Source organism: Misgurnus anguillicaudatus, chromosome 25, assembly GCF_027580225.2.
Source record: "Misgurnus anguillicaudatus chromosome 25, ASM2758022v2, whole genome shotgun sequence".
Lineage (NCBI taxonomy): Eukaryota > Metazoa > Chordata > Actinopteri > Cypriniformes > Cobitidae > Misgurnus > Misgurnus anguillicaudatus.
In genome coordinates, this window is record NC_073361.2 from 24694606 (window position 1) to 24719148 (window position 24543).

Consider the following 24543-nt stretch of genomic DNA (forward strand, 5'->3'; position numbering starts at 1 on the left):
TTTGTTAGCAATGAAATAGGTGCTCTTTAAAACGTCCTATTTATGTGATTGCATAGGAGAAATTATATCTATCAACAATTGTGCTTTTGTGTCTCATGAAAGACAGAAAGTCCTTGAAATGACATTAGGGTGAGTAAATAATGACAGCATTTTCCTTTTTTGCCTTTAAGATTCAAGCAAAAGGAAAATATAAAGGTGTAGGAAGCTTTCCATTTGTTGCATTAAAATGTATATCCTTATAAATTATTCACTTTTACTTATGTCAGTTACTGCATGCACAGAGCGGGCAGATATTCCCCGAAGATGTCCTGTCACCAGAGATGTGATATATAAAGAGAAAGACAGAGAGACAAATACAGACAAAAAGATGGAGGGAAAACGTAGTGAACCTCTCCTGCATTTCTATTTCAGCTCTTGTGTGTACAGGCAAGCCATCACAAACACCCCCCCACACTTCTTCACACACCCCAGGCAGTGTGCCTGATTGTCTGTCAGCCATTGTTGGAGGCGGCTTACACAGTAGAGACATCTCATTTACACTCCCTGCCACCACATTCAGACATGTGAAATGTAATGTCATTTTTTGGTAGGCGACACGGTTTATGCGAGCTCTTGCGTGGGGAGGACCAGCTGGCAAAGGGGAAAAATGGTGGCCTTTTTCCAAACGCAGTAAGAGTATTGATTTGACCTTCATCTTCAAATACCAAACATTGGGGTTTGGTTTAATGGGGCCTGTTGTGTTTGTTCAGTTTGTGTTCCTGTGTCCGTAACGCGACTTCCTGTCTGGCGGAGTGAGGTGAATGTAGCACCATGTGACTTTGACCCACCTCTCCGATCCAGTTGAGCACAAGTAATTGTACCTGACAACGGGTGATGTAATCCAAGGTCTTCACTGGTGCAGAAAAATTGCACTTAACTCATACGCTAAAGCAAACTGAAACATTCAACCGACTGCTAGTCTACACACAGGTTGAGGAAAACAAAAGGCTCTTAAGCCACTATAATGCGGTACACTGGGAATCGATGCAAAAAGCCAATAATGAACAGTCACAGGGACAATCCACCTGAAGCAACCTGGGGTTGAGTGCCATATGAAAGGCTTAATATGATGTGCTCTATATACAGGTCTTGAACCTGTAACCTTCTGGTTAAAGGCCCTGATTTAAAAGAGATGGGTTCACAGAAACATTTAACATCTTTTTTAAAATGAATGCATAAAGAAAATTTAAGGATGAAAAGAGCCACTTGTTTTATAAAAAGTATGCATCTCTTTACGCATCATTAGCCCATATGTGATATTATTAATCTACGTATAAATTAAAGCCATGCAGGTAGGCTATAAACAACATAAAAACATTTTTTGTACTTAACTATCCCTTTAAACTATTAATCACCACCAGCCTTGATGCATAAAAGTTCAACAATTTTATAATAACCTAGACTGCTAAGACTACAAGTCTGCTTATTTACATTTGCACCCCTGACGCACGGCTGCGCGCGCGCACAGCCTTGACACACGCACGCACGCACACGCACGCATGCTTGCACACGCGTGACGCCCCCTTCATCAATCGTGCATGGACACAGATCAGCTCTCTCACTCACTTCAGTATCTGACTCTCGTGCTCGTAGTCGCGCTGTTTCATCGCTCCTCTCCAGCGCGCTCTCCGGCTCTCCAGCCCAAGTTTACGCACAGGGATGCGGGCGCGCAAAGCAGCTTGAATATGGGTCTCGTTAGGATTTATTCATTTTTTATTCATCTTCACTTATTGGTTTTGGGTCAAGCTTTAAGGACTTATCCGGATAATGAAGGTAAGCTGTATAACATTCGCTGTCATATAGATATAGCTTTGGATGCGTACGCTGATCGCGCGTGGATTGCTGTGGGATATGAGGAATCTATTAATGCGTTTGACAACATGTGCGTTTGTCTATAAAACTGAATTCTTTAAGTAAATTATATGTTTTAGAGTTAGATTTAAACATTTATCAATTAAACACGAAGTGCTGAATTCAACATGCTCATGGAGATCTTCTGTTTGTTTTTGTTATGCTGTAACGATTTTACAATTCCTTTGCATTGTAAATAATTCAATAATTTGTATCTACATTGCTAAAATTGAAATCTACGAGTTGAAATTAGTAAAAACAGGAGTTTTTTACTGGGAAAAACTGTTCTTGACCTCAGTTTAGGGAGTTTGTCAAGGACGCAAGTGCTGAAAACACTCAATGTATGTTTGAAATAATTAAATATGCAAAAACTTTTAACTTAAATGAGGCTTTAAGTAGTTTCAGGACATAAAACAAGCTTTATTTGTAAGCAAGTGTACTAGTGTTGAGTGGGTTAAGGTTTGCGAGTCGTTTTGGAGACCCATAATGCCAAATGCATATGACACCCAAAATGCTTAATAAACAATGAATTATAAAAGATCAAAACTCCCCAAAAGACTTCATAAAGCACATTATTAAACTGAGGGAAATCATTTATATGAGCAATTATAATCTTTATTTTCTTCTAAAGAAGTGACCGGTGAAATGAATAGGTCAGGGACAGTAAAGGTTTTGGAATGTTATGTCATGACATCAGATGCAATAATACAGTAATTTATGATTGACATGGCACCTGACTTTATAAGATAAAATTTACAGGATGACTGAATTTTAGAAACACAAAGTGAGCCCTCAAATATCAGACAATAAATTAACCTCACTGGATTAATATGGGTTTACTTCACATTGTTTCGAGATTAGGATTAAGTCATGTATTGTGCTGTTGTCAAAAGGACTGTTCAATGGTGGATTTAATACACATTTAGGCAAAATGTCTGATGGGATTTTGTATAGAGTATTTAGTGAGGATGTCTGCGGGTAAAGAAAGAAGTCAAAAGTCCTGGTTTCACAGAGGTTTGGGGTTTGGTTTATGTACAAGTGTAACTGGGATTGCGCTTATGTTATATGCACTTCCCATAAACACCAGCTGGTGGTATCCCTGAGGTTATTTTCACTACAGGTTATGTGACTGTTGGTGTACAAGTTAATATCTATGTATGAGTGTCTGCACATTGTTTATTAACTTCTTGGTCTAGCATTTTTGTGCCTTGTAAGCATTTTCTATAACGGCGTTAAAGATCCCCTATATCGACATATGTTTGATTTTTTTCCTCTGGCCGAACTTAAAGACATCATCTCAGATCAGCACATGTTTAATGCTAATGCCCACATTGGTTTTCCATTCCGATTCCAAATGACCGACAGCGTATTTTCTGCTCTTGGGTTACATTACTGCAATGCTTGGATATTTACACCCCTCGGGATTTCATAAAGACCAAGATGTTGCAGAAATGTGTTGACACTTATTTAATAGCCAAAAGCATGATTTTCCTTCACATCCCAAAAAGACTACATTTGCAAAAAAGATTCTTGGCTGTATCTTTATGGATTCCTGTATCCTGAGGAGACATTTGGGAGGCTGTGATTAAGCTAATAAAAAATACGCTTAATATAAAAACTTTGGCTTTAAATGATCATATTTATCTGAAAGTAACATAACAGTGAGGTGAATATTTTACATGCTATTTAAAATGCATGCTATGGGAGCAATGCAAAGGTTGTAGGTTCAATACCCAGAAATCACACACTAATAAAAAGTCTTATGAAATTATTTTAATCAAAAAGTTACTTTGGATAAAATTGTATCTCTGTTGCATGAATGTAACTGTATATTGAAGTGTCATATAAGCATTTGTATTAAAAGCTTCAATGTGTTATAAATGCAATAAATGATTAAATTCATGTTCCAGCTCTTTTAAGGTATAATTACTTGTATAATTATATATAATAATTAATTATATATATGCATGGCATTCAGCATTAAGAATTTGGGCTGTTTAAATTTTTTTATCTGTTTAATAAGCACCTTCAGCTGCCCTCGTGTTTTGCTAGTTAGCACTAAGGTTCCCCTCATTAGCGCCTTCATTGTGTGCGTTCCTACTGCATTTAGTGACGGTTTCTCATCTGCTTTTGTTTCCCTGCCCGCCACTCCGGCAGAGAAATTAGCATGAGAAAAACACTTTTTATGTTTCATTCAGCTGCACTCAAAGCCTCTGTCTCACGTTCTTGCTCCGTTCCTCTCACCGTCCCTTACAGCTACTGAAATATAGAGAAGTCTGGATTTGCATGTATCTTGTTTGAGGGTTAATGAAGTCTGTAGATTAGTGTAACCTGTGGCCTTGGTTTTGTTTTCTAATGGAATGAGCTATTTTTCCCTCTTGTTAGTTGAAGAAGGTTTAAAACGTGGATATTTCAGTCTTTAGGTGCTTGTCTTGTGTCTTTAGTTGTGAAAGTTGTGTTCAATTTAAAATCTGCTAGATGTATGTGGTGTATATAGTATATTATACCACGGGGCTCTGGAATGCTTTATTCTGATTGGCTGAGAAATGTTCCATCAGTGTTGATTATTTTTCTGTAAACCACACACCCTACCTGTTAAAAGTCTTAAAAATTGACACCAGAGCAATGTTTGTGGTAACCGTGGTATAAGCGGAATAATTGTGGAAAAATTGCTTTGCGTCATGGCGCATTACCACCTTGCGTGTGCATTATTTTTGAATAATTCAACATCCTCATCAATTATTCCTTACCAATATTATTGTTTTCTGCTATTTGCAACACGATTCATATATATTTGATCTTTTTCAGCGCATTCGAGCCATTAAAATATGTAAAATAGAAATTTACTTCCAATACTCGACACAGCATTTCTGCTTCCCACCATGCAAGCTTTGCATGAACGTGTTGAGTAGAGTAAGTACATGTTAAAGGGTTATTTTCAAAAAGGAGAGATGTGTGTTTAATATTCTGTATGTGTATTACTGTATGTTGGGTAAGCTTTGACTTTTACCAACGTGATAAAGAGTGGTGCTTAGGTTGAATATGTAAAATATACGCTGTACCGTATGTTGTTTAACTCAAAAGGCAATACCTGTGCAAATGCAAGTGGAGTTATCCATCTCTTCAGATGGCTCATGACATGAGGTGGGATGAGATATGTGGGATGAAATGTCATTTTTAGAATAAAGGTTTTGAGTGCTTTGATTTTGCTTTTGTGCTACTAAGTTTTGCAAACCTGATGTTTTATTCTGTAATGCTTTTTTCGGATTTAAAAGGGTACCTCCCCCTGTAAAAAAAGTATGCTTTTACACCTAAAGAGTTCGTATGAGGACAAAATGGTACCAAAATGAATCAAAATGCTTTAAATCTATTGAATCAATATATAAATGTGCATTCATCTTTGCCATGTTATATTAATTCAGTTGACTACTGGTATACACTGATGAAAAAAATGAAACATTAATGGCGTTAATCACAACACTTACCACATATTAATAACACAGTCTTTGTTGCTGTCATCCTTGAGACGTTGTCGTTGAACTTTTTTGACAGCGATCAGCTGTAAAATGTTTTGGTCCTGCTCGATTTTTGTTGACTTTAAGTAAAATAATGGAAAGTTTTTCATAAGATCCGCCGGGGTCAATGTGGAAGCATTGAACAAGCAACAACCGAAATTTTTCTTTGCCCGAGTGCCTCTCACGTTAATTATTCGATTTTGATGGCTTACGTTTCTTCCCCACCACAGAAAATCACCACATGTTTATCAATGCCATCAAAAGTATTATTTTGTTTTTGTTTGTTTGTTGATCATGAAGTACAAAGTAGATGAGGAAAACTAGGACTCTGTGTGTATTCAACGTGCCGCCATTGTTGTTTACAATGCGTGGAATGGTGCGCTGTGATTTGTTGAGCAGATTTATTGCATTCTGCAGAGAAGGAGGACCGGCGTTTATCGTGTTTTGGGAAAATATCATAATAACACGGCGAATATCGGATTTTGCGTAAAACGAAGAATTTACTTTTAAATACTGACCAGATACAAATACTGATTTTGGCGGTTACTATAAAAAAGGTGTTTATCGCGTTTTGGAACCAAACTCTTCATATATACATGTACCTAATGGTACTTATTGCAGTCTAAAAAAACTGGGTTATTTTCAGCCCAGCACTGGGTCAAAAAGAGACGCGCCCAGCAGCTGGGTTGAAATTAACCCAGAAAATGTTTATATTTGACCCAACAATAGGTTAAAACAACCCAGCATTTTGTTTACCCAGCATGGGTTAAATAACAACCCAGCTGTTGGGCTTATCCCTTTTTGACCCAATGCTGGGCTGAAAATAACCCAGATTTTTTTTAAAGAGTACCCCCAGTGACAGCTACGGTAGGGATAATTTTTTCTCATATTTTGTTAATCCCTGCGCCTGGAGAAATGTTCCTTGTTACCTTTCAATTTTATTTATCTAACCTGCCATTTGCGTATCTATTTTGCATAACCGTCAGATTCTTTTCAATACCCAAAGTACATTTTTCCTCCATTATCTAAATCTCCATGTCAAACTAATGCCTCAGTTGGAAGTAGAGGATCGATTTAAGTAGATATCTCACCTCTCCATCAGCGGGTCACAAGGCATCATGTTTTATCAGCCGCCCTTTTGTATGAAGGTTTTACGTGTTTACTTTTAAGATGCTTCATCTCTGTCAGGTAATAAGACGTGATTAAAAAAACGGATCCCCGGCGTGGACGTGTTCACAATGCCCTTTTAGCCGCAGACAGCTTTGATCTGTTATTATTGTGCTTCACCTTCATTTACATGCTCTCTGTTCATGCTGCTGGCCCGATACTTAGCCTTAATGCGGTCTAATGTATGAGATGGTGTGAATTTTGTTGTGCACATCTCATTAACAGCGCTGTGCTTATCGCCGGTGGTCTTCTCTCATGGGGGTTTGCAGCTTGGCCGCTCTGATTCCTAAGAGGTTTTATTGGATCGGACCCCTGCAAATAGTTAACGTTGGGTTTAATTGCTTAGAGACCTATTAAGAATTTGATTGTTGGTTCACGCATATAATGCCAAGCTTTTATGCCCAGAAAGCATTATGTGTTGAGAATTCTTGTTTAAAAATTTCTGTTAGGAAGAACAGCCGCAAAGGTCATTCTTTACCAATGCGACCCTGTTTAATCTCCGTAATTATGACTACTGTTGTGTTGCTGTTACCTGTTGCAAAACCTCTTGAGATCTTGTAGATCATTACAATGCTTGTGAAGCTCGACTACTGGGTGACTGCGCAGACATACATGCAGCAGGTGTGGTCTGTGCTTCTAATGAGGCATCCCAAGTGTCTTTCATGCTGTCCTTTGCTAACTAACCCACACGGGTCATGATTTCATGCCCTTTCTGCCAGTAACCTGTTTACAGCTCTCATCATTAAACAGACCTCGGCGTGGCCCGTCATTCGTGTCTGACACATTACACACGTTGTTAGGTTGCGAAATGGCCCTGGGGTCCACGGCCTAATTCGCAAGCTGATGTGGTTGCTGGGTAAAGGTGATGGATGCGATTATTTTTCTGTGTTTGAAGAAATTATAAATACTGTGACTCTTATAGGGGTACTGTCAGAATATTGAATAAGTGTTGGAACCAACCGGACACAGTAATATTGATTCAACCAATGATGTGAACCTGAGTAATTGGTGGTGGAAAAATGACACGCTTCACCTTAAAGCGACGCTCCACTTTTTTGGAAATACGCTCATTTTCTAAGCTCCCCTAGAGTTAAACATTTGATTCTTACCGTTTTGGAATCCATTCAGTTGATCTCCGGGTCTGGCACTAGCACTTTTAGCATAGCTTAGCACAATCCATAGAATCTGATGAGACCATTAGCATCACGCTTAAAAAAATAACCAAAGAGTTTCGATATTTTTCCTATTTAAAACTTGACTCTTCTGTAGTTACATCGTGTACTAAGATCGACAGAAAATTAAAAGTTGCAATTTTCTAGGCCAATATGGCTACGAACTATAGTCTCATTCTGGCGTAATAATCAAGGACTTTGCTGCCATAACATGGCTGTAGGAGGCGCAATGATATTACGCAGCGCCTGAAAATAGTCCCCTGCCACTGAAAGTTCCTAAGGGGACTATTTTCGGCTGCTGCGTAATTTTTACGATGTAACTACAGAAGAGTCAAATTTTAAATACGAAAATATCAAAACTCTTAGGTTATTGTTTTAGGCACGATGCTAATGGACTAAACAGATTCAATGGATTGTGCTAAGCTATGCTAAAAGTGCTAGCGCCAGACCCAGAGAGATCAGCTGAATGGATTCGAAAACTTTAGGGGAACTGGAAAATTAGCTTAAAAAAAGTGGAGTGTCCCTTAAAAAAAGTGTTTTGGATGCTCCCACAAATGTATATTCCCAGTTACATCTTACTAATAACATGCTAGCTTTGGTGTGCACATGATAGAAACTTTATGAGATGCAATTTTTTAATTTTGTCATGTAAAATGTCTGCTTTGAGTGTATTTATTCTTTCTTCTGAGTTGCTGTAGCACCATTTTCCTCAACTGAGGTTACCCAGACAGCAGACGACTCCGGACCCGCATCAGAACTGCTGACTTTGGCGCGGATCCAGTCTGGAGTCTTCTGCTGTTTGGGTATTATCTGGAAATATTTTAAGTGTCTGGAGGTAAGATGTAATTATCTGTTTGTTGTAGCTACAGAAGAACAGCTCTGCACGGTCCCTCCAGCTTCCAAACTGTAGGTCATAACTTCTTGTCAGTAAACTCTCCTGCTCATTAATCTCCATTTGTACGCTTGGAGGCCGAAACTACTATAACCCAGATTTTCCTAGAACATCCTTGAATGTTTGAAACTCGCAAGAACATCTTCATTGAGTCGTCAGTGGAGATTAGATCAGTAAGAGCTGTCAAGCTAGTATAGTATGGGCGGTCTCTTATTTGGACATGAGTATATGACTGTGAAGGTTGTGCAGGACGGACTGGATCTCTGTGACCTGTTGAGACCGAATATAAGGTATTTTATCGGCCTCTCTGTAGAGACTCACACAAGCAGTGACTGACAGGACCTGCTGACTGCATATCAGATATGCCCACTTCTGCCAGGAGAGCTGTACGATACCAATCTCTTTCAATAGATTTGCTTTTTCTGTGCTTGGATTAGATACAGTGAAAATTGTAATGGCTTGGCAGGCTCTGTGTAAGCAATCTTGTCTTTTTATTTGAACTGTAAGAAATCTGATATTCAGGAAACTTAGTAGAAGACTGAAGTGTGTAATTTTTGATGTTTAATAATTGCTGTTTGGTAAATTGCTTGTGATGTTGCTTTTTTTCTAAGTCATTTTGCATAAAAGTGTCTGGTAAATGAGTAAATGTTGAGTACTTTTTCCTAGTTCACCTTAATATGCCAAGACAACTATAAGTAAGCAATTTGTCGTTTGAAATAATGGTAAAAAATAAAAATTTGTCCCAAGCTGTTACTGGGCCCCTGTTAAGGTACAGATGTGTATACATTTGGTACTAATATGCAGTGTTGAGGGTAACGCATTACAAGTAACATGCAATACTTAAAGGGGGGGTTTAATGGTATTTCAAGCATTCTGACTTATTAACACAGTTATAGAGTTGTTTCCTCATGCTAAACGTAGGCAAAGTGTCAAAAATGCAGTTGGGCGTGTTTCAGAGTATTTCTGTCCCGAATGCACTTCGCCAGGGTTCGTACAAGTTTCGGCTATTTTTTGTCGATTACGGTACTAACTGACGTTTCAGGGGTTTTCGATACGTATCACTTCTTTATATGGGCTTCCGCCGGAAAACTTCCCCCGGAAAACCCCGCCCAGCCGTCAGTCAGCGGGAGACGCTAGAGCTTGCTAACAGCTTATCACGCCACTCAGCCTTGTTTAATTTCAAAAGTCAACAATGAAGTGTGTTTTTGGATGTAAGGAGAAGACATCCAGCCTTATGGAAACAATGGATATAGTTTATTATCCGGATGAGCAGCGGAGTTTTGCGTGTGTGTTTGATGCGCTGGATTTTCAGAACCGGGTCATGACGAGTTACACGTGGTAAGTAAGACTTCTGTCTTATGTTGGAAATAGGCGCGTGTATATTATATAAATGACACGAACATGTAGTGAATCATAAGTTAAAACAGTGTTGTATAGTGTTGTATGACTCGTACTCGCTCCTCCCGTGTTATAACTCCTCCTTCTGCATTTTTTCGTACGTTATCGGAAAGATTCGTAAAGCTAATCTTTTTTTTATAAATCTGATTAAACTAAAGACTCTTCAGAGATATAAAGGATGTCATACTACCCCATAGGTACTCCAGATTAATATCAGAAATGCAGAAACAGCGTGTGTTACGTGAGCTTTAATAATATTGCTTTTCTGAAGTAACGAGTAAAGTAACGCATTACTTTATGAATGTACACATTAAAATTTGAGTTACTTTTTTTTAAAAGTAATGCGAGTTACTTTTCAGTTTAATAAATTAGATGTAAAAACAAGGTACTACATTAAACTGAACGTATTAATGTAGAATTACACACTATATGCGTGAACAGTTTCAGTCAGAAATGGAGATGGCAGACCAAAGCTTGACATTTTTGCGATGGAAATATGCAATTTCTGAATTCAGAACTTTTCAGTCATAAAACACCTGCAAAGTAAGAAAAAATAACGCAAAAGTAACTTGAAAGTAATGTAAGCATTACTTTCCATCAAAAGTAACTAAGTAACGCAATTAGTTACTTTTTGGGGGAGTAACTTAATATTGCAATGCATTACTTTTAAAAGTAACCTTCCCCATCACTGCTAATATGTACATTTGAGGAACTAATGTGCACTGTTTGGTACCAATATGTAAGGACAGTACCTCCTGAGGTACTAATATGAACTCTTTTGGTGCGAAGGTGTACGCCCAGTGACGAGTGTGGATAATTTTTTTTCTGACAGTGTGCAAAGAGTGTAAACACGGCGTAAAAAATCAGCAATTTTGCAATTTGTTTAAATGTCTTTACAGACACATAGATGACACACCCTAACTTTAAATCTCTAATAACCTGATTAAAATACACATAATATATTTACCATGCTTTATTTTTTGGTGTAAATCAAAAGTGAAAGCAGGTTTAAATTTTGATTTTAAAGGAGACATATCATGAAAATCACACTTTTTCCATGTTTAAGTGCTATGATTGGGTCCCCAGATCTTCTATCAACTTAGAAGATGCGAAAAAAAACAACAACTTAGTAACTTAGTTTTGATTGACCATTCACTACAAGCATGAGAAAAAATAGGTAATTGAAATTTGGCTCCCCTTGTGATGTCAAAAGGGGATAATACCGCCCCTTAATCTGCACTATCCAGCCACAGCACTGCCATTTAGTGCAGAGATCAACTCATTTGCATTTAAAAGGACACACAAAAGTGGCAATTTTAACATTAACATTTTAACAAAATTATCTATATGGTATTTTGAGCTACATATGTACTCTGGGGACACCAAAGATTTATTTGACATCGTAAAAAAGTCTTGTGAAATGTGCCCTTTAATACAAGAGAATGTGAAGTTTTCATTATTATTTTACATTTAGGAGATTCTTGTATTAAGTGATACAAAAACAAAAAAGCGATTTTATGAGAAGTGCTATCCAAATGTACTTTCTGCCTGCAAGGTTCTGATGAGTTAAAAATAGTATCTGATTAATTTGCCATTAGAAATTCAAATGTAAAATCAATCATTCTTTCCCCATATGCTTCCTGAACAGATTTTCTGCTTAAAGAGGTGATACTTGAGCTTAACAGTGGCTATACGTGGGTGAGAGTGACCTCATTGTCCTCTCCTAATCCCTCAGGACGATTTCCCAGCTGCTTATCTATCCATCGCCTCTCGCTTTCTTGACCCCCTCCATTTTTTTATTCTTGCTCACCCTGCGTCCGGTGTTTATGTCGGAGGTGATTGCTGACCGCTGCACTATTCCTGGTGTTAATGGTAAATCTCAACTTTTCCCTTGAGGTGTTGAGTTCTCGTTGTCACCCGAGGGGATTGGATCTCCAGCATCCAGAGCTGCACAGCTGAGAGCTAATGATGAAGAAAAGACCCCGGCCTCTCCGCTTTTCAACCAGCTGCTGTCATAGCAAACATAACGGTGTTGCAAAAGCCTATTACTGTATACTCAGGTGTGGTGGCAAACAAACCACCAGAATATTTTTTTTATTAAACGTACTGGCCGACCACTAAATTGAATGTTGGCTCTGATTTGATTATATCCTCCATTAAGTAACTCCAGGTTTGTGAAACACACTCTCGCTCTGTCCTCACTCTCTCTCTCTCTCTTTCTGTCCCCTTTCTCTTTTTGGCAGGTAGATTAAAGGAATCTTTTATATTTTGGATGACAAAGAATATAAAGGCTTTCTGTGTGTATCTGTATAAGAGAGAGAGAGAAGTAGACTCGACCATTTTATCAATCCTTTTCTTCAGGTGTCAGATCTCTAGAGAGCTAAATCTATACAGGCGTTGATTCACTTCCCCTGCTAAAAAGACCAGCTTAGACCAGCCCGAATTTTCATGCCTGTCCAGTCTGGTTTATGCTAATGTGACCAGTTGGCTAGCAAAATTTTTTTATTTAAGACATTTTAGCAGACCAGTTGCTTGTGATAAGCATACAATGTCACACATGCTGGGACAGCAATGCCAGCTCTTAAAAAATGCGTTCCACGCAACTATCAATGTTTTCAGCACAATAAATTCTGCCTCGCTGTGAATTAAATGTTACCTGCTGTTTAAATAAATAGGCTGTGGCATGGAGCTGTATAAATTTGTTTGTTTTATTAAATCTGTCTAGGGAAAATGATTTCCAGATCGTGTGTAATGATATATTGGCCCGTTGGGCTTTACCCCTTCATCAAAAAACAGCCACACATGCACCAGCGGTTAATGGCATCATAATCTGTATTCAGTTAAGAAGTAATATCCTGCTTCGACTCTACAAACTGTTTGGTTTTTCCTCCAGAGTGTCAAGTCATCAAACTGGCTCAATTGCTACGTATTCGACCCATAAAACCAAACACAAGCCCCGTTTCCCATCAACCAAACATCAAATAGCGGTTTGAAAAAAATGCAGACTGTTTGTATGTCACACAAGCCCATTGACAGTCAGTTTTAATTAAAATTTGGATCCAGATGGTCTTTGATTTTTCAGTTTTCCTTCCCCTTTCTTCCAAAATTGTCACAAAAGGGGCACACACATGTGCCAGGAGAGGGAGAGATTGATATTCAGCGTGAAAGAGGAAGAACATCTGAGGTTTGGATGTGATTAAGAATTAATCACCCGGGTTGCCAGGGCTGTAATTGGTTTGGAACGGAGCTCAAAGTGGGAAGTTCAGGCTATGACCACTGGGAGATCGAAAGACGGTTATAAATAGCCGCATCAAACTCAGAAAAAATGTGAGAAAAATTGATGTGAGAACAGATTTCCAAAAGATTGCTGGAGCTGTCAGTCACATGTTTGTAATGATCAAAGCTGAATTTAGACCTGTTTTAAAAGCACATTTAAGAGTGTAATTTGTAAGTGGAATTGCATATGAAATTACTTTTACTAAAAAAAGGTTTCTGTCCACCATTGGTTGAATAAATAGATAGTCTAAACTCATGCTATTGGTTGAGCCAATAAATACGATAGACAGCATGTTTTCACTTCCAATGAAAAAAATAAGCCAAAATATCCACTGACATCTTGTGCCGATGACATCATGTGGAGCCAGAGTCTGCGCAGTAGTGATCGTGAGGTGGAGACGTGGCATCAAGGCCCCGCCCATTTTCTTGTTTTCCTTAATCACTAACACACAAAAGCAGTTGAGATATACCAGGGGTTCTCAAAGTTTACGTTCAAAGGTCCAAATCTGAATTTTCATCATTTTCATAGGTCTGGAAAAAATTGTCAAGCATGGTAATAACTTTATGTAAATCATTTGTTTATATAACAAATCAACACAAATTGTTTGGAAAAAAAGTATTTTCTATAAAAGTACATTCATAACAAGTGTATTTTGCATTTAAAGTAAAAACTCATTTAAACATGAAACACAAGAAGTATGCCAAAGGTAACCAGGTGCAAAATACAGAGCAACTAAATTAGAGAAATGGTTTTTCATCAGATGCATAAACCGTGGCAAATGACACTGACCTAAATTAGGGGTGAACTATAAATTTGCTGATGATGCTTGCTATGCTTCTCAATGAATTACGATGAAATGCCGCTACATCCAAAAGCCAGAGGGCGCTCTCGTGCAGAAACTCAATATGCGCTGCAGACGAAGAACCATATACACGCAGCTCCAGGAATGGCTTAAGGATATATTTATATTGCTGTTCTTTACATTTTTCAGGTATTTTCATGATAATAAAGAATATGTATGATGATTATGTTTGACGAGTGTTGCTTTTTCAAATGCATGTTTTAAAAGACTCAAACCAACAGTGATTTCAAAGCCAGCGTAGTACACGAAGTAGCTGTATCTGGGTGTGATGGCTACAGCTTGTTTTATTTTCGTACCATGAATACTCTTAAATCTAAAAAGAAAAAAAAACTAAACGAATGGTTTACAAATTTAATATGCATTTTTTAAGTAGCAAATGCACACATTTAATCAATCACATCTAAATTAATGCACTTGTAATATGAAGTGGACGCGGGTCCGGATCAAGTTCCCTTCGGGTACGGATCCAAACCGGAGTCCGGACTTTGAGAACCCCTGAGATATACCATCTGTTAACTTAAACCAAACTTATAAGAAACTTAACACATTTACATGATATTAAGAAATGACAACAGAAACAGAAACCATGTTTGGGAATTTTTTTTAAGTGTAATTTGTTTTTTTAATATGCATATGCGAATGGCTTGCAAATAGTCGTATGCATATTAAATGCATATTAAACAGGACTATAAGGGCAAGAAAACCTATTTACATATCAAAAGTACCTTGAACTATGTACACTTGCAAGAACTAATTCAGTTCCCCATTGTTGTTTAAAATACCCAAACCATTATTCTTATTGTGTTTAGTGCCACTGCAACGAGCACTATGACTTTGAATAACTTCATCTTTTACTTTTTATTTTACAGTTACTTTGCTTGACTCGATGTCCGCCCCAGGTGATCTGGGTTGGGAAGCGTATCCTCCAGAGGGGGTGAGTACCTGTCAAACTCAGTCTTTACTCTGCCTTGACAAACAGATTGGGCATCCAAAAAAACAGCAAACGATTAAGACCTCTATTCTTGTGCCAGCCGCCCCAGGCTTTTCTCTCAGTGTTCGTTTGCCAAAATGTTAAGGAATCAATCTAGTAAGGAAGTCACTGTCCCAGGATTTCAGTATGGATCCTGATAAGAGAGCATAAAATGCTAAATATTTTCCAGGTTGCTTAAACATCTAGTCAAATAATACTTTTCAACTTTAAGCCGTGAGTTATTAGGCTGGTTTTGGATTTACTGTAGCCTAATTTGATCAGACACTTTTCAGACTTAACTGTATTATAAAAGCAACACTTTTGACAAAACATTAAATAAAATATAAACGTAATATTATACTGTGTAATGTGTGTGTATATAACCTTATTGTATCCTATATATTGGCAATTTATGGCTGTCACAAGATTAATCGCGATTAATCGCATACAAAATAAAGGTTTGTTTTTGCATAATATATGAATGCCCACTGTGTGTAATTATTTATAAATAAATGATGTATATATATTTATAATAATAATAATAATAATAATAATAATAATACGAATGATAATTATTTATTTTTTTATTTATTTTTACACAGAAATATATTATACAAACTTTTATTCACGATTAATCTTTTGACAGCCCTAATTGGCATAGATTCATTTAGTCCTGAAGTTAAGTGGCTTTCTAAAGGCTGCAGTACAACAGGGTCCACTCATGGGCCTCCTGTGTGGGTTTTGCACCTACAACCTTTTAATTACCAGTTTAGATCTTTAACCACTACCCCTGACTTTCATTGAGTATAGTATCTGATCTTCTCCTCACTTAACTGTCCTTGACCTTGACCGGCCTACAGCTCTGCTTTGTGAGTTTTTAGTGCCTTGACTCTTCAAAGGTTCCTGCGGGGGCCTGCAAGAGTCGCTCAAACAGCTTTGCCAACCCGCTGCGTAACGATCAGCTTTCGTCTCCGGTCTCCTCTGTGGGAGTTGGTCCATCATCACACACTTTCATTTCATTCATTGCAATCCATTTCAACAAGATGAAGATGGAGTGTAATGGTGGCCTTGGCACAAGTAGTCACACTTAGATTACGAGCGCTTAGCTGGAACAGTCATGTTTATAATGTGGCACTGCTAAAACTGAAACATGCACACATCTGGCAACATGCATGTTGCAAGATTCTGTGAAACGTAAGATTTGTGCGCAGTAAAATATTACGATTACAAAGTTTCTGCCTTGAACGAAAGCTGTGGGTAAGGTTTTCTTTAGCCTTCGTTGGTTTTAAACCACTTATGCTAAAACAGCTGACATATCCAAGCACAATTATATGAATTTCACTGCACCAACAAGACAGGGTGTATTTGAGTACTAAACATCCGACACTAATGAGTTTATAACTTCAGGCTGGTTGCCTGTCAGACTCACTTCTCTCTAGATGACAGCTAAATTACGCCGTAATGTACTTTATCACTCAGCTATAATTTTTTTCGTATTTGTGAAAGCCTGTAAGTACACATGAGCATTTGGATACATCTTTTTCTTTATATTGATCATTTTGTTATCTGTGTGTCTGCCAGTGGGAGGAGATAAGTGTCATGGACGAGCGCAACATACCTATGAGGACGTACCAGGTGTGCAATGTAATGGAGGCCAATCAGAACAACTGGTTACGCACCGGCCTGATACAACGCGAGGGGGCCCAACGCGTGTACGTGGAGATCAAGTTTACTCTACGCGACTGCAATAGCTTGCCAGGAGTTCCTGGAACTTGTAAGGAGACCTTCAACGTCTACTACCACGAATCCAACAACGCTGTCACAGCTCCTTTGCGGCACATACGCGAGAGCCAGTACGTCAAGATCGACACTATCGCGGCCGACGAGAGCTTCACGCAGACCGACGTCGGGGATCGTGTCATGAAACTAAACACGGAAGTGCGGGACATCAGCGGTCTCAACAAGAAGGGCTTATACCTTGCTTTCCAGGACTTGGGCGCTTGCATTGCTCTGGTGTCGGTGCGAGTCTTTTACAAGCGTTGTCCGTTGGCTGTTCTCAATTTAGCACGGTTCCCAGACACGGTGACGGGTGGAGATTCAGCGTTGGTGGAGGTGCGTGGTGCTTGCGTGCAGGATGCAGAAGAACTGGAGGCACCACGGATGTTCTGCAGCGCTGACGGAGGTTGGCTGGTGCCCATCGGCCGCTGCGTCTGCCGTCCAGGCTTCGAGGAGGTAGACGGTCACTGCCAACGTAAGCATTTTTTTCTTCCTTAAAACATTTCTTTAAAAATCAACATTTTGTGTTTACACATGTTGTCCTTTCATTTCGGAATGTTTTTTTAAAACCCGGCCGTTCATCACCCTATTTGAAGAACTTAGTCATGCCATCTTAGGTCTGAGCTTTTAAATATTCATACATCCATTCTGGACTGTTTTCTAGTGGGTGGAAGTGTAGATCAGGGGTAGCGTTATAAGAGAGATGTGAGTGGCATGACTAAGATGTGTGTTAGAGAGAGAGATGAAGAGATGGGGGTTGGATTCATGCTCACTGGTCTGGACCACGGCTGATAGAGTTGTACAGATAATGTCAATGATGTTATCTGTTAATTAGGCTATGGCGGTTTTGGTAATCCTTCTTAACTTGATGTCTGTGTGTGAGTCATATTAACTGATTTGTTAAAGCCGAATTGTTGGGCAAATAATAAGCTCAAAGTAAAAGACTGAAGTGAGAGACTGATGCATTTTAAATGAGCTCACAAACACATTCATTGCTGATTGGCTTCAGCAGCTCTGTATGAAACAGCACCCTGCCATGTGAAATTACTTAGAGAAGCATTTGGCCTGTTTTCACCTTGCGGCCTCGCGGTGGGTTCTGGAAATGCTGGAGTTTTCATACTGTGAGAGCTTTTAGATTCTGTGAAAAACAACATTAATAGTCTTTACACATTACATAGAAGAGAATTACATATACAGCTGAATTCAGGTCAGTGTTTGGAAAGCAATGTTTTCAAAACTAGCAGTTTATAAGCCTCTAAGTCTTCTTCCTTCCTTCCTTCCTTCCTTTGTTTTGTTCTGTTCTTTTCTTTCCTTCTTTAATTATTTCAGTTTGCTCTTTCTCCATGTCTTGCTCTCTTTCTATTCTTTCTGTCTGTCTGTCTGTCTGTCTGTCTGTTCTTTCATCTTTCAATCTTGCATAATTAATGTCTTTCTTTCTTCTGTTCTGTTCTTTCTTTCTTTCATTATTTTGTTCTTTGTGTTTGTTCTCTTTCACTGTCTTGCTCTTTTTCTGTTCTTTCTTTCATTATGTCTGTCTGTTCGTTCTATCTCTCTATTCTGCCTTTCTTTCGTTATTTTGTTCTTTCTGTTCATTCTCTCTCTACCTGTCTTGCATTCTTTCTTTTTTATTTCTTTATTTTTCTTCATTTCTTCGTTCTATTCTGTTCTTTCCTTCTTTCGTTATTTTATCCTTTCTGTTTGTTCTCTCTCCCTGTCTTGCTCTCTTTCTGTTCTTTCTTTCTGTATGTCTGTTATTTCTATTTTTCAATCTTGGACAACTACTCTCTATCTTTTTTCTTCCTGTCTTCCTCCCTTTTTCTTTCTTTCTTTTTTCTTTCTTCTTTCTTTCTTTCTTTCTTTCTTTCTTTCTTTCTTTCTTTCTTCCTTTCTTCCTTCCTTCTGTTCTTTCCTTTTTTCATTATTTTGTCCTTTCTGTTTGTTATCTCTCCTTGTCTTGCTCTCTTTCTGTTCTTTCTTTCTTTCTTTCTGTTTGTCTGTCTGTCTGTTCCTTCTAATTTTCAATCTTGCAATCTTTCTTTCTTTCTGGTCTATTCTGTCTTTTTTCGTTATTTTGTTCTTTCTGTTCATTATCTTTCCCTGTCTTGCATTCTTTTTTCTTTCTTCTTTCATTCTTTCCTTTTTCTTCCTTTCTTTCTGTCTGTCTGTCTGTCTGTCTGTCTGTTTTTTCAATTTTTCAATCTTGCACAATTACTTTGTTTTTTCTTTCTTTCCCTCCTTTGTTTCTTTCTGTTCTATTCTGTCTTTTTATCGTTATTTTGTTATTTCTGTTCATTCTTTCTCTCTGTCTTGCATTCTTTCTTTCTTTCTTTCATTCGTTTCTTTTTCTTCCTTTCCTTCTTCCTTTCTTTCTGTCTGTCTCTCTGTCTGTTCTTTCTATTTTTCAATCATGCACAATTACTTTTCTTTTTTAACTTTTTTCCGTCCTTTCTTTCTCTCTTTCTTTTTTTTTCTATTTTGTCTTTCTTTTGTTATTTTGTTATTTCTGTTCATTCTCTCTCCCTGTCTTGCCTTATTTCTTTTATCTTTCCATTTTCTTTCTTTCTTCCTTCCTTCATTCCTTCTGTTCTGTTCTTTCCTTTTTTCATTATTTTGTCCTTTCTGTTTTTTTTCTTTCTCACTGTCTTGTTCTCTTTCTGTTCTTTCTTTCTTTCTGTCTGTTCTTTCTATTCTTTCTTCCTTCCTTGCTTCTGTTCTGTTCTTTTCTTCTTTCATTATTTTGTCCTTTCTGTTTGTTCTCTTTCCCTGTCTTGCTCTATTTCTGCTTTCCTTCCCTCCTTCCTTCCTTCTTTCATTATTTTGTCCTTTCTGTTTGTTCTCTCTCCTTGTCTTGTTCTCGTTCTGTTCTGTTCTGTTCTGTTCTGTTCTGTTCTGTTCTTTCTTTCTTTCTTTCTTTCTTTCTTTCTTTCTTTCTTTCTTTCTTTCTTTCTCACAAGACAGAAAGACAACACAAAATGGCTAAAAACAGCTACCGTTTTAGCTATGTCTTCTCCCACAGCCTCACCTCAGTGACCTGCCTCGTATATTTATCTCTTTCATATTTATCTCTTTTATTCTTGTCTACTTTTCTCTAGCTTTGTTCTCGACAAAACCCCGGTCCGACTCTCATGTTCGCCTCTGTTCTTGTGTAACACTGTTTGTCACACTCTTCCCAGATTCATCCATCTTCACTGCTTTTTTTGTCTGTCCCGTTCTCTACATCCTCGCTTAACCTTTCACGCTTTGATTGTGTCCTTAAAACCTGTTTCTGATATAAACCCTCTTGTATGAAGTCCCTTCACAGGGGCCACTCATTCTCACCCATATCTTCCAGCCTAAAGCGCTTTGCTGTACAATCATAGTTCTTTTGTTGGATTTGAATGGCATTTGAGTGGTCCGATGGATCACACTAGTCTTTGAGTTTGGGTCTGGCATGGGGTCTGACCCAATGGCCCCCCAACTGTTATCGCGCCAGCTGGAGATGGGCACTCTCTCGTTCTCCCGAGGCATATTTTACACAGCGCTAAGCTCACACAGTTGTGGCTGAATGGAGTGCTTTTCATCGGGACCGAAGCTGGAGAAATGAGCTCTTTGTGACAGTAATCTCACCGCAAGGAGCTCTGGAGTGTCTACATCCATAGGATTTGAGCTGGGAAAGTGGGTCATGAGATTGTCAGAACCCCTGGTGGAGATTCACAGTGGGGGTGCTTTAAGCAATGAACGTGTGTGTGTGAGCTCTTGTGTTTTTAGTTATTTAAAACTAAACTTGGAAGTGCAGATTGGTGAGTTTAACACAGTTACTAGACATCGGTTTTCCACTCTCCGGTTCTGTTCGTCTTCATAGGGAGCTTTGCTAAACGCATGCTAAGACCTTTCGTTGGTTTGCAAATGTGTAATCTTCAACACGTGATGCTTGCATGCTGGGTTGACAGCATGATGGTGGAATTGCAGGGGTTTATGTTCAGCCAGGGATTTTGTTAAATGTAACACGTGCACAGCTCTAACCCCATAATAAACCATCTCTAAAGCTTTTGTTGGCTACATAGTGAATGGACATTAGGAATTGAGAAAATCACAGTATTTTTTATTTGATATTTTTAGGTTTTTGGGCTTTCATACATTAGCAACAATTTCCATGTAAGAGCAAATGCTTATTTAAAATAGCACTTTGCAGTTCAGGCGGCCCGCCTTAGCTGGGAAACCCTACCGCCTTAAATAGGTCGTCCAAAAAATTGCTGCACAAAAGGCCGAGGATAACAAGCCAGTTAATAAAACATCTTGGAGAATAGCACGGACACGCTTCACACCGCGAGTGTGCACGCGCGCCACATGGCCAAAATAATTCAACCATTTATTATTTACATGCTACAGTAGTTACATTCCCTTAAGATGATGTAATTAATAGTGGGAAATAATCATTTTTTTTTACAATCTTCGTGCTTTGTTCGCCAGACGTTCTACAACATCTGCTTCAGTTTGTGTTTATTAACCCTTTAGTTTCACTTCATCACGCAGCTATTCCCGTTAGAGGTATCTAGTATGTGTTCATTTTCTTTTATAGTTTCTTCTGTCATTATAAAATTAGTTATATTTAAGTGTTTTTAATAAAAAATATTTTAATTTTCATCATGACGTGTACGCCCTGCCCCTTTGATTACCACAAACCCCGGCCCCACCCACCCGGCCAACCCTACCACCTTAACTAACAAATTTTCTGCTGGAAACCCTGTTTATGCATATGACAGAACATACTGTGTGTATGTATACTATATATGTTCATGAGTCAATGGCCTAATCTTTTCTATTCTCAGTGTTTTTAAGCCCTCAGTGGCATATTGCTTGTTATCTGCCAGCTTCTCCTTGCCAATTTGGAAGTGTATGACTATAACCTTGCATTTAGTCTAAGTTCTTCCAACCAAGCAGTTTTTACTGGCCACGGCAGATATTTTAAAACAGAAGACATCTGCAATGGCCATTTGATTTACCCTTGATAGTAATATTACTCCTGGAACAGACGTTTTCAGTGGAAGAACTACCAGTGTGGACACACTTGGCTGAATTTAGCTTCTCATGGGGCTTAAAAACCGTTTAACCTAAATGCTCTTCAAATGCTCGAAATTGTTTTTGTAGGCAAAGAGTAATTGTGCTTGTTAATGAATTTCTTGCCAGAACTAAAACTCAAATTTCTTTCTCCTGAAATGGAGGAGTTGGATTAGATAGTAAAGAAACAAAGCCAAGTGTCCAACAAACATCCAGCATCCCAGATGGAGACCTCATGAGGTTTAGACTAGAAGATGCCAAGATTGTACAAAAAGACTTGTTACTTTAAAGATGTTGAAATATAATAATTTTGATTTGTTGCTCACATGATTTCACATGTACGTCAATATGTGTACGCTGTCAAGGCATCACTGATGCTTTCAAGCAGTTGCAGTATATTCCCAGATGTTACTTTTAAAGTCATATCTTGTTAATACGCTGCTCTCCATCATACCATCTACTGTATGTCATCTGTCCATTTGTGTCTCCAGCTGCCACCCGGATCAATAACACTTTAGCAGCCCGATAGTAAACATCATGTAGAAACCTGTCAGCAGATGAAGAAATCACAATATGAAATTTAAGAGCGCGGCACAACTGTCACAACACCAGAGAATTCGCGATACTTGTTTTCATTTCCGAGCAGACGTCACGCTGGAAACCGCAAAATGTGTTACAGTTTCGCATTGCTGGCGTGTTGAGACCTGGTGGGCAAGTAAAATATAAATGACGCCCAAATCAAACGCTGACAGAAAACAAGCGGTGCCATCACTAATGACGATTACACGGCGCATAGCTGGTATTAAATTGAGGGCGATTCCTTTGTGAGCGTTTACAGACACTTTGGGGCTTTCTTTCTCAGAAAGCATTGAAATTGAGACTGCTGTGAGCGCTGTTGGAGAACGTCACGATGGCTACCAGATGTAGGCAATGGGGTTCGTCTCTGACGGCTGGGTCCTTGGGTGTGGACGCTTGTAGGGGAAATGGGAACGGGAATATGGTCTCCATAGCCAAGGCGTTAAAAACAGAGCGCCATCAATTATACAAAGACATTGACAGCTAACAGAACTCATTTGCTCGTTTAAGTGTTCATCTGACGTTTCCAAGATACATTTAGTTATTTTTTCCATGTGTTTAGTAGTTTAGATTAAAACTGATGGTGACAGACAGTGAGACGCTTACACTAGAGATGAATGGGTTTGGGTAATAATAAGCACTGTTCAAAATTTACATCTACAAGGCATTCAGACAAATTTAAATGATTTGAAGAGACAGTTCAGCCAAAGTTTTGTCATTATTCACTCTCAAGTTGTTCCAAAACTGAATTAATTTCTTTGTTTCGCCTAACACAAAGGAAAATATTATGAGCGTCTGTCACCAAACCGTTTTGGAGCACCTATTATGGTGCTCCAAAACTGCTTGATTACAAACATTTTTCAAAATATCTTCGTTTTCAGCGAAGCAAAGAAATGTATAAAGGTTTTGAACAATATAAGGGTGAGTAAATGATGACAAAATTTTCATTTTTGGGTGAACTATCCCTTTAATGTTTTCACTTACTAAACCAAGTCATTCCCTGTAACTGCATTTCGCTGTCATTTTGTCATTGCAACCCCTTTGTAATATTGAATATAACTTGTTGTATATTAAGATACTGAAGTGAAATTGGTTTTATAATCAGTTCTACTGTTTTAAATCTACCTCGATGTGTTTTCATTAGGGTGTGTGTGTGTTTTGTGTGTTGAGGAAGAAGACACGTGTCCACACCTCCACGTGTGGCATCCAGCAGTCAGTTTTTTATTTTTTTAACTCTCTCAATAATTTAACCACCGAGCTGCAGATGACGAGAGCCTTCCGAGAAATAAGACTCTAGATTTCATAGTGAACGTAATATCAAGATTGACTTTATTTTGGTATTACTGTGAGAAAAAATCTGATAAAGTACAATAGTTTCGCATTTAGTGTAGGGGATGAAGTTCTTTGAGGTCGGAAAACTTCTATAGGTTGGCTGCTATGTTAAAATGTGATTATGCCATGTTCATTATAAAGGGTTATTCCCGGATTTAAAGCAGACAGCGCCACAGGAGAGTTGGGAATAAAATGCCAATAGCATTTACACATGTGTGCCACCATCAATAAAATGGCATACGGTCTTTTACCAGTTACTTGTAACTCAAAGTCTGGCACTGACAATTTTAAGAGCCTGATGCACAGTTTGTGATTATAGACCAACAAATCTCTCATGCATATCTGGATTTCTGCTGTTGACCTACTGTAGAAGATTAAGGATGAGAAATGTCAAGCAAACTAAGATTACAAGCAAGCAAAATCTTACAAGACTTTTATCAGATGCAAACAGATTTTAAAAAGAGGAAAGTAAGATTGTGTTTAAAAAAACTGTGCCATGATAAAGATGCCGTTCATCTGTCTGGAAACCCTAAGGTTTCCTTTTATATTCCTATCGTTTTATATTGATATAGTTAGGCTGTACCCAGTTTGCTCACTCTGAAATTTAGTTTTTACTGTGACTCTTTGTACGTGTAATATGGATAATGTCTTTTTTATAGATCTCCACCCAAACGCTGCG

General features: G+C 38.4%; 1 protein-coding gene across 1 annotated transcript in view; it reads left to right on the forward strand.

The window, feature by feature from the left end:
* The first annotated feature begins 1562 nt into the window (after positions 1-1562).
* The window catches only part of ek1 (eph-like kinase 1), a 74621-nt gene continuing 51640 nt past the window's right edge, over positions 1563-24543 (forward strand). The window contains exons 1-3 of the mRNA XM_073863695.1: positions 1563-1812; positions 15043-15107; positions 16725-17394. Of these exons, the coding sequence (XP_073719796.1) occupies positions 1578-1812; positions 15043-15107; positions 16725-17394 (970 nt within the window). The 5' untranslated portion in view covers positions 1563-1577. The remainder of the gene's footprint in view (positions 1813-15042; positions 15108-16724; positions 17395-24543) is intronic.